Below are 10940 nucleotides of genomic sequence, written 5' to 3'. Positions count from 1 at the left end.
AAAAGGGGTTGTTTCCATCACCCTGTCTGAAGAACTGAAGACCGGAAGTGGGCGCCAATTTCGGAAGTGTGGCAGGAGACAGGATGCGAACGGCACTCCCTCGCTTGGCTCTCTGTCCCGCCCACTACCCCGAAGTGTGGCCCAGCTCCAGAACTAAGAGCGCATGCTCACCTTGTAGCTCAGCCAATCAAAGAGAAGTGAGGCGGGCATTCAGGAGGAAATAGTGTTTGCAAACAGGAAGTGTGGCAGTACATCTGCCGAACCACCGGAGAGTGTTATGGAGGCCTACGAGCAGGTCCAAAAGGGACCCCTGAAGCTGAAAGGCGTCGCAGAGCTGGGAGTGACCAAGCGGTGAGGCCCGAGGGCCCGCGGGATTCCATCTTCACTCCCCTTAGACCTTTTCTCTGGACCCCTGACCCTGACCCTCCGACCCGCCCCCTCCTCATGTCTTTTTCCAGGAAGAAGAAAAAGAAGGACAAAGACAAAGCGAAACTCCTGGAAGCAATGGGAACGAGCAAAAAGAACGAGGAGGAGAAGCGGCGCGGCCTGGACAAGCGGACCCCGGCCCAGGCGGCCTTCGAGAAAATGCAGGAGAAGCGGGTGAGCAAAAGCAGAAGGCGACGAGGAGGGCGGGGACACCTGGCGCCGGGAGACTCGAAATTGGGGTCAGGGCTGGGCGCTCGGAGGGCAGGGAAGCGGTCAGAGGAGACCTTAATTACGGGGAGATGATGCTGTGCGTGAGTGAGAGAAGAGTCGCCCTCTGCCGGGGGAGCGCCAAGGATGAGAAGACCCCGCTGGCCCTAGTGGGCAGCAGAGGGGAGAGCTGGAACTGGCGTTGAAAGGAGGCCAGAGCTGGAGACCTGGGTTTGGATTCCAGTGCTGTGGCTTATTTGCCCTGCGACACTAGGCCAGTGACTTTCTTATTTCTGTGCCTCAGTTTACTTCTCTGTATGAGTCAGGATAGTGATTTATTCTAAGAGGGTTGGAAACTCGGGAGGAAGTCATGAAAGTAAAAGGCAGTGCGTAAATGCTCAGTGGATGCCAGCTCTTGATATTAAATGGCCATGCTCACCGCTCGAAGTCACCACAAAGTTTGTTTCCAAGACAACTTTGGCAGATTCAAACATGTTGTTTATATTTTTTATTTATTTATTTTTGGTGGGGTCGGAGCACTGCAGCCTCTGCCTCCCGGGTTCAAGCAATTCTCCTGCCTCAGCTTCCCGAGTAGCTGGGATTGCAGGCGCCCACCACCACACCCGGCTAATTTTGGTATTTTTAGTAGTGTCGCAGTTTCAGCATGTTGGCCAGGCTGATCTCGAACTTATGATCTCAAGTGATCCGCCCGCCTCAGCCTCCCAAAGTGCTGGGATTACAGGCGTGAGCCACCGCACCCAGTCTCAGCTGTTGATGTTGAATGGCCATGCCCGTGACAACTTTGTTTGTATTGTATTTAAGGCTCCAATAAATTATTGCTTCTTGATATTAAACACAATAAATGTGTGCAGTGGAGAACAGAAGAGTTCATAGTAAGATAGATAAACTGGGTCCATTATGCTAGGGAGACAGAATAATCAGTGCGGGTCAGTGATTCTTAACTGGGGATAGTCTCCACCCCACAAACCCCCACCCCTAAGCACATGCGGCACCATGCCTGGCCAAGTGAATGCATTTCTGTCCCTTCTAACCCTGAGGCAGTAGTCAGAGGCAGGACTGAGATTTTATTGCTGGAGCCAGAATGAGAGACTTACGCAGCTATCAAGAGACTAATAATGAGAGTTGAGAGTAGAGCAGTCGTGATGGAGCCAGTGGAAGGTAACAGGTTTAGAATATGTTTTCAAGGATGAATTCAGGGTTATCCGTTGGGCTAACCTGGGTAACCCCTAAGCTGGGAAAGAAAGAAGAGTCAAGGATGACCAAGACTTTGGGCTGGGCAGTTTGATGAATGAAGGTGCTGTTTACTGGGGTGGGAAGGATTGCAGATAAAGCAAGTTTTCTGGAGTGGGAGTCGAGGGAGGGGAAACCAAAGCTATAGTTTTAAAGAAGGTAAATGCAGTGCCCCAGTAGAAATCCAAGTGGAATCAGCCAGGCATGGTGGCTCATGCCTGTAATCCCAACATTTTGGGAGGCCGATGTGGGAAGGTCACTTGAGCCCAGGAGTTCGAGACTAGCCTGGGCAACATAGCGATACCCTGTATCTGCAAAAACTAAAATATTAGCTGGGTGTCACGCCTGTGGGCAGAGTCCAGCCAGGTGCCTGGCATTGTGTGGCTGCTGGACAAGTCAGTGTGGCTTCTCACGAGGAGACACAGGCTTCGGCTGGGCTCGCAGCAGCAGGAAGAGGGACAGAGATGGGCAGGGTGCTCGCCTTAGAGGGAGAATCAGCCAGGTGAGGGCTGACTGGACACAGAAGGAGGTGAGGAGGGAATGAAGGAGAAGAGGGGAGACAGAGAGGAGCAGCCAGGTGGCCCCTACCAATAATATCTCATGATGCTCTGGGTTGACTGGGCTCAGCAGGGTCTGACCTCACTTGGAGTCTGGTGCGGTCAGATGGCAGCTGGGCCTGGAGTCTCTGAAGGTGCATCTGGGCTGGAGCATCTAAGATGGCTTTGCCGCCATATAGCTGGTGCCTCAGTGCTTTTTATTTTTTTAGAAAGAGTCTTGTTCTGTCGCCCAGGCTCCAGGCTGGAGTGCGATGGCACTATCTCAGCTCACTGCAACCTCCACATCCCAGGTTCAAGCTATTCTCCTGACTCAGCCTCCCAAGTAGCCAGGACTACAGGGACGCACCACCAAACCCAGCTAATTTCTGTATTTTAGTAGAGATGGGGTTTCACCATGTTGGCCAGGCTGGTCTAGAACTCCTGACCTCAAGTGATCCTCCCGCCTCGGCCTCCCAAAGGGCTGGCATTACAGACATGAGCCGCCATACCCCACCTGTCAGTGCTTCTTTCGTGGCCTCTTCCTTCATGTCATCTCATCCTCCAGGTCCTTTCTTTCCAGCAGGGCCATCAGACTTCCTACATAGCAACTGGCTTCCAAGGGCACAAAGCTAACACTGCCAGGTCTTATGCATGGACCCAGAACTGGTACTGCGTTCCTTTGAGTTAACTGAGTCCACGGCCGGGTCAGAGTCAGAGACTGCACGAGGGATGAATCATAGGCAGCACGGTTCATAGGTGCCACCAGAGAGTGGGCCACAGTCACCCAGCCAGAAGCATAGAGCCAGGTGTGGCCTCAGATCTGTCTGGCTTTATATCCCACACTCCCAACTCTTTTTTTTTTTTTTTGGACAGGGTTTCTCTCACTCTGTCGCCCAGGCTGGAGTGCATTGGTGTGATCATAGCTCACTGCAGCCTCAACCTCCTGGGTCAAGCAATCCTCTCACCCCAGCCTTTGGAGTAGCTGGGACCATAGGCGCGTACCACCACAATCAGCTAATTTTTTTGTAGAGTTGGGGTCTCCTTACGTTGCCCAGGCTAGTCTTAAACTCCTAAGCTCAAGCGGTCTTCCTTCCTTAGCCTCCCAGAGTGCTGGGATTACAGGCATGAGCCACTGCGCCCAGCCCACACTCCCAGCTGCTACCAAATACTGACCTTTGCAGCTGTCATTGAGTGTTTGAAGTGAGGATCAGAGCAGGTCATGGTGCAGGAGGCATATTTCAGAATAACCCTAGGGATGGTGATCCTGGTCTTGTAGCCCTAACATCAGGATGGGAAGTGTCACTTGAGTACCTCCTCTGTGTCGGGCCCTTTACCTCTCTCTTTCTCATCATTCCTCAAACCCGCTCTGGGACTTTGTTTTCCTCCAAACTGGGAGTGCTAACAGCCACCTCGGGATGCAGGAAGCATGCCAACAGCTCCCAGCAGAGGCTGCTCATGGGTACACACTCAGGCATTGCTGGTTCATTTCCTTCCACTCACGAAGCTGGCAACTGACCTGGGTTCCCTGTTGGACCAGCCTGGTTGGAGTTGAGGGAGGCGGACAAGGCACACAGCCTGAAACCTCCAGCTGTTCTAAACGTGGGAGCCAGGCTGGCTGGGGCTCCATCTTCCATCCCATGTCAGCCTGGGCTGTGTTGAGCCTGTAAACTCACCTCCATGTCTTTTCTCTCTCCAGCAAATGGAAAGGATCCTAAAGAAAGCATCCAAAACCCACAAGCAGAGAGTGGAGGTGAGTTGCTGTGTCCAGTCGGGGAGATTGAGCCATTCAGGGTCCCATCTGGGCCCAGAGGGTAACAGCCTGGCAGAGGGAGCCATTGGCACGTTGACGAGAAGGGAAGTTTACCTAACAGAAGTGACATTTCCCCAGGGTTCTTCAAAGGGGAGCCCAGGGTTCAGGAGTCTGTAAAACCTGGCAGGGTGAGTTTGAGAGGACGGGGCTCAGGAGAGATAGGATGTGGGAGAGGTGGGGCTTGGCAGTGCCGTTTCTCCCCAGCACCCAACTTGGGTCTGCGCTGACACCAGCCTTCTACTCCACCTTCCCAGGACTTCAACAGACACCTGGACACACTCACGGAGCATTATGACATTCCCAAAGTCAGCTGGACGAAGTAGCCACCTGCCCTGGTATGGAGTAGCATCGAGGATTCGCGAAAGACCACCATGGGGTTGTGTGTGTTTCCTTTGGTATATTCTAGAAACGTGGCCTTACGCACACCCTTGCATCTTCTGCTACAGACTGCTTTTTGAAGCTGTGTACCCTCATTCTGGAACTTGATTAAAGTAAGATTGTCCTTGTACTCAGTTTACGCTTCTTGGCAACGTACAGAAGATACACCCTTTTTGTTTGGATGGAAGGTTTCTCAGTTTATCCAGAGGTAAAGCCCATTGTGTGTCCGTGCCATGTAAAAATGTTTTCACCCCTGAGTTGCATCTAACGCTGTGAGGCCAGCCAGCTGTCTTCTTCTGGATGAGACAGACTCCAGAGGATAAGGAGCTAGCGCCATGGTGGCCTGCAGTGTGCAGAGCCCCACAGGACCCAGCGTGGGCGCCCTTCTGAACTTCGTCTAGCTTCGGGCCTATGCTGTCCCCCACAGGCCCCAGGAAAGTCACTTGCAACTCTGTGGCCTTCAGACTTCCTCCTCAGCCACCTGGCCACTGAGACAGTGCAGCCTGGGTAGCAGAACAGCCACATAAGGCAAGAATGGAACGGACACACCTTGTTCCTGAGTCCGTTCCCCAAAACCCTCCTTCCAGGTACTTGTAATGGGTGTTTCCATAGCAGACGTTGCTAATGCATCACAGTGTTCTTTGAAATGAAACCCAGACACAGCCTGCCTCTCAGTCCTCAGCTGGGGGCTCCTAGCAGCCTCTTGTATTTACTCAGAGTAAATCACATGGATCCTGTTTGGCATTCCTGCCCTACGGATGCCTCAGGGGTGACAGGACCAGGGCAGAGCCCCAGTACAAACAGGCAAGGCTGCAGTCAAATGGGAGGGCCCAGGTGTTCCTGTTGGAGGGCTGGGATCTTGTAGGGCCTGTGCGTCCTGGTTGAGGATCAAACCACATATACTATTGGGAGAAAAGATCTCTGTCAACATAGATACTGAAAGAATAATGAAGGCAGAAGAGAAAAACCAAGTGTGGAGTTTGGGGTTGTCCTGTGTAAATTACACAATAAAGCAAAAGCCAGTTATAAGTCTGAGTGTCGTCTTTTTTTTTTTCAGACAGAGTCTCACTCTTGCCCAGGCTGGAGTGCAGTGGCGTAATCTCGGTTCACTGCAACCTCCACTTACCAGGTTCAAGTGATTCTGCCTCAAGCTCCCGAGTAGCTGGGACTACAGGCGACCGCGACCATGCCTGGCTAATTATTGTATTTTTAGTAGAAATGAGGTTTCTTCATGTTGGCCAGGTTGGTCTCGAACTCCTGACCTCAAGTGATCTGCCCGCCTCAGCCTCCCAAAGTGCTGAATATCCTGTTATAGGCTGTTTAATTGTTACCAAAATGTCTTGGATTTGCGGCACAGAAAAATATGCATACTGGAAAACGGCGACTCAGTTGGAAAAATTTCGATGGCACATCTGTTCCTGTGTGTGGTTCACACCTAAGAGAGATGACACACTTTCATTAGTAGCGGCTTTTGCCAGTGATTCTTGCATGGCCTGGTGGAAAGACAGTTTCAGACCTTTTCCATCCACAAGCCAGCAGCAGGAGTCTGCATTATGTACTACTGTGGTGGAAACCCTTTATTAGTATAGTGGAAAGGTAGTTATTTCAGTTCTTTCCCTGCAGAACAAATGGCTCCAAAAGGCAGTGGCTTAAAACAACAAAAATTTATTATTTTATTTTATTTTATTTTTTTGAGATGGAGTCTGGCTCTGTCGCCCAGGCTGCAGTGCAATGATGCAATCTTGGCTCACTGCAACCTCCACCTCGCGGGTTCAAGCGATTCTCCTGCCTCAGCCTCCCAAGCAGCTGAGATTACAGGTGCACGCCACCTAATTTTTGTATTTTTTTTTTTTTGAGGTGGAGTCTCGCTCTATCGCCCAGACTGGAGTGCAGTGGCCGGATCTCAGCTCACTGCAAGCTCCGCCTCCCGTGTTTACACCATTCTCCTGCCTCAGCCTCCCGAGTAGCTGGGACTACAGGCGCCCGCCACCGCGCCCGGCTAGTTTTTTGCATTTTTTAGTAGAGACGGGGTTTCACCATGTTAGCCAGGATGGTCTCGATCTCCTGACCTGGTGATCCGCCCGTCTCGGCCTCCCAAAGTGCTGGGATTACAGGCTTGAGCCACCGAGCCCGGCCAATTTTTGGATTTTTAATAGCAATGGGGTTTCACTATTTTGGCCAGGATGATTTCGATCTCTTGACCTCATGATCCACCCGCTTCAGCCTCCCAAAGTGCTGGGATTATAGGTGTGAGCCACCGCGCCTGGCCAAAAATTTATTTATTATCACAACTCTGTGGGTTGACTGTGCTTGGCCAGAGGATTCTGTTGCATGGAATGTGGTTCAGTTCACTCGTTTAGTTGCGTTGGCTTTCCTGGGGCCAGAAAGTCCAGGGTGGCGTCTCACCTTCCAGGATCTCCCTCCACATAGCCTATTGCTTTATTATTTTTTTTAATTTTTATTTATTTGTTTTGAGACAGCCTCGCTATGTTGCCCAGGCTAGAGTGCAGTGGTATGATCTCAACACATTGCAACCTCCGCCTCCCCATTCAAGTGACTCTCCTGCCTCAGCCTCCTGAGTAGCTGGAATTGCAGGCACCCACCACCACACCCGGCTAATTTTTGTATGTTAGTAAAGACAGGGTTTTACCATGTTGGCCAGGCTGGTCTCGAACTCCTGACCTCAAGTGAGTCCCCCGCCTCAGCCTCCCAAAGTGCTGGGATTACAGACATCAGCCACCACGCCCAGCCTACATAGCCTATTTCAGTGGCCAAAACAAGCCACGTAGCCAAACCCGGAGTCTGGCAGGGAACTCTACAGCGTGAACACTAGGCAGTGTGGTTTACCGGGATCCAATACCCTAACAGTCCACCACCACTGTCCTCAAATTTACATTTAGAATCATCTGGGGAGCATTAAAAACCGCCAAGGCCTGGTGCCAGGCACAGTGGTAGGCACACAAATGTAATCCCAGCCGCTCAGGAGGCTGAGGCTGGAGGGTTGCCTGAGCCCAGGAGTTCAAAGCCAGCCTGGAGAACAGAGATTCTTACTATGTGTTGGGGGTGTTGTGGCAGGCCAGGTCTCACTAATGCAGGCCTCCAGCCTCCGAAATGACTGTTTCAGTACTGACTGACTGGTTAATTTTGTGTGTGTGTGTGTGTGTGTGTGTGGAGATGGCTCTTCGCTCTTGTCACCCAGGCTGGAGTGCAGTGGTGTGATCTCGGCTCACTGCAACCTCTGCCTCCCAGATTGAAGCAGTTTTCCTGCCTCTCAGCCTCCGGAGTAGCTGGGGTTACAGGTACATGCTACTACACCCAGCTAATTTTTGTATTTCTAATAGAGACAGCGTTTCAGTATGTTGGCCAGGCTAGTCTCAAACTCCTGACCTCAGGTGATCCACCTGCCTCAGCCTCCCAAAGTGCTGGGATTACAGGCGTGAACCACCGTGCCCAGCCACGAGAGGCTTTTGATACTAATTGCCCACTGATTAAGCTCTAGAAGGAATCTGATGAGATGTCAGGACTATGACTTTTTTTTTTTTTTCTTTTGAGATGCGGTCTCATTCTGTTGCCCAGGCTGGAGTGCACTGGTGTGATCACGGCTCACTGCAGCTTTGACCTCTCAGGCTCAAGTGATCCTCCCACCTCAACCTCCTGAGTAGCTGGGATCACAAGTGCACATCACCATACCCTGCTGATTTATTTATTTCTTTGTAGAGGCGGGGTCTCCCTATGTTGCCCAAGTCTCAAACTACTGGCCTCAACCTCAAGTGATCCTCCTGCCTTGGCCTCCCAAAGTCTTGGGATTGTGGGCGTAAGCCACCAGCCCGGCCACAACTGTGACTTTTTACTGCTAAGGAAGAACATCAGGGTCTATTCAGCAAGACAGGAACAGAAATAGACACGATATGTAACAAACCCTATTGGACCTAGTCTCATATTTTGCCCAATTTATTGTAATGTTTTAGAGATCTTACTCTGTTGCCCAGGCTGGAGTACAGTGATGCCACCATAGCTCACTGCAGCCTTGACAATCTCCCAGGTTCAAGTGATTCTGCTGTTTCAGCCTCCCAAGTAGCTGGGACTACAGGTGCGTACCACCACGCTCAGCTTAATTTTTGTATTTTTTATAGAGATGGGGTTTCATCATGTTCCCTAGGCTAGTCTAAAACTCCTGGCTCAAGTGACCCTCTTGTCTCTGCCTCCCAAAGTACTGGAATTACAAGAGTAAGCCATAGCGCCAAGCAACTTTTTTTTTTTTTTTTTTTTTTTGAGACGGAGTCTCTCTCTGTCGCCCGGGCTGGAGTGCAGTGGCCGGATTTCAGCTCGCTGCAAGCTCCGCCTCCCGGGTTTACGCCATTCTCCTGCCTCAGTCTCCCGAGTAGCTGGGACTACAGGCGCCCGGCTAGTTTTTTGTATTTTTTAGTAGAGACAGGATTTCACTATGTTAGCCAGGATGGTCTCGATCTCCTGACCTTGTGATCTGCCCGTCTCGGCCTCCCAAAGTGCTGGGATTACAGGCTTGAGCCACCGCGCCCGACCTTTTTTTTTTTTTTTTTTTTGAGACTGAGTCTCACTCTGTTGTCCAGGCTGGAGTGCAGTGGTGCGATCTCGGCTCACCACAACCTCCGCCTCTGGAGCTGAAGCAATTTCCCTGCCTCAGCCTCCCAAGTAGCTGGGACTACAGGCCCGCACCACCATGCCCGGCTAATTTTGTATTTTTTTCTTTTTTTTTTTTTTCAGTAGAAACAGGGTTTCACTATATTGGCCAGGCTAGTCTCGAACTCCTGAAATCATGATCTGCCCGCCTCAGCCTCCCAAAGTGAACATACCTTTTTTTTTTTTTTTTTTTTTTTTTTTTTGAGACGGAGTCTTGCTCTGTCACCCAGGCTGGAGTGCTGTGGCCGGATCTCAGCTCACTGCAAGCTCCGCCTCCCGGGTTCACGCCATTCTCCTGTCTCAGCCTCCCGGGTAGCTGGGACTACAGGCGCCGCCACGTCGCCCGGCTAGTTTTTTGTAGTTTTTAGTAGAGACGGGGTTTCACCGTGTTAGCCAGGATGGTCTCGATCTCCTGACCTCGTGATCCGCCCGTCTCGGCCTCCCAAAGTGCTGGGATTACAGGCTTGAGCCACCGCGCCCGGCCGAACATACCTTTTTTAAAGCACAAAACTATACACATTTACTGAGGAAAAACAGGAAATGCCAAAAACTATAAGGCAAAAAGAAAAACCACCTAAGAGAGGTGACCCCTTTCACTGCAGAGTGTTTCCTTCCAGGCTTGCCCTAGGCATTTTGTTTAGATTTTTAAAATCAGTGTCAAGGGGGCTGGAAGGGACTGGATAAACCTTTTGAGGAAAGACTCAAATGTCGAGAGTACCATCACAGTAAGCACTCTTTACACAGAAACTACTTCTAACCCCCTTTGCTCCACTTACAGAGGTTATTCAGATCACATCTCAATTTCAACTTTGGCATTCGAACTTAATTTGACCTCTGCAACATCTCAGAAAAGACCGTACCTATTATGGGCTGGGCATGGTGGCTCACGCCTATAATTCCAGCACTTTGGGAGGCCGAGGCGGGCAGATCACCTGAGGTCAGGAGTTCGAGACCAGCCTGGCCAACATGGTGAGACCCTGTCTCTAGTAAAAATACACAAATTAGCTGGGAGTGGTGGCAGGCGCCTGTAATCCCAGCTACTCTGGAGGCTGAGGCAGGAATCACTTGAGCCTGGGAGGAGGAGGTTGCAGTGAACTGAGACCATGTCACTGCACTCCAGCCTGGGCAACACAGTGAGACTCCATATTTAAAAAAAAAAAAAAAAAAAGAAAAGAAAGACCATACCTATTGTGATACACCAGAGTTTCTCAAATTTTGTTTCCTATTAGTATCATCTGGGGAACTTGGAAAAAATTCCAATAACCAGGCCAGGTGCAGTGGCTCACGCCTTTAATCCCAGCACTTTGGGAGGCCAAGGTGAGCAGATCACTTGATCTGAGGTGTTTGAGACCAGCCTGGGCAACATGGGGAAACCCCATCTGTACAAAAATTGCAAAATTAAGCCTGGCCAACATAGTGAAACCCCATCTTTACTAAAAATTACAAAAAAAATGATCCGGGCCTGGTGGCACACATCTGTAGTCCCAGCTACTCAGGAGGCTGAGGTGGGAGGATCGCTTGAACCCAGGAGGCAGAGGTTGCAATGAGCTGCTGAGATTGCGCCACTGCACTCCAGCCTGGGTGACAGAGCGAGACCCTGTTTCAAAAAACAAACAAACAAACAAAAAGAGCAAAATTAGCTGGCCGTGATGACGCGCATCTGTAGTCCCAGC

General features: G+C 50.9%; 1 protein-coding gene across 1 annotated transcript; it reads left to right on the top strand.

Annotated features, from left to right (window-relative positions):
* The first annotated feature begins 223 nt into the window (after positions 1 to 223).
* On the top strand, positions 224 to 5637 carry FAM32A (family with sequence similarity 32 member A). Its single transcript, XM_010361496.2, has 4 exons — positions 224 to 351; positions 459 to 600; positions 4117 to 4170; positions 4485 to 5637. Exons 1-4 carry the CDS (start codon positions 278 to 280, stop codon positions 4551 to 4553), a joined length of 339 nt encoding a protein of 112 aa, XP_010359798.1. The 5' UTR covers positions 224 to 277; the 3' UTR covers positions 4554 to 5637.
* The last annotated feature ends 5303 nt before the right edge of the window (positions 5638 to 10940 follow it).

This window comes from Rhinopithecus roxellana, chromosome 8, assembly GCF_007565055.1.
Source record: "Rhinopithecus roxellana isolate Shanxi Qingling chromosome 8, ASM756505v1, whole genome shotgun sequence".
In the NCBI taxonomy this organism is placed as follows: domain Eukaryota; kingdom Metazoa; phylum Chordata; class Mammalia; order Primates; family Cercopithecidae; genus Rhinopithecus; species Rhinopithecus roxellana.
Note: the sequence above shows the minus strand (reverse complement) of the source record. Positions and strands in the feature narration are given on the sequence as shown.

Coding starts and splice junctions, on each gene's coding strand:
- FAM32A (XM_010361496.2), top strand. CDS start 278: ATGGAGGCCTACGAGCAGGTCCAAAAGGGACCCCTGAAGCTGAAAGGC. Junction 601..4,116: donor AGAAAATGCAGGAGAAGCGG/GTGAGCAAAAGC, acceptor TTCTCTCTCCAG/CAAATGGAAAGGATCCTAAA. Junction 4,171..4,484: donor CCCACAAGCAGAGAGTGGAG/GTGAGTTGCTGT, acceptor CCACCTTCCCAG/GACTTCAACAGACACCTGGA.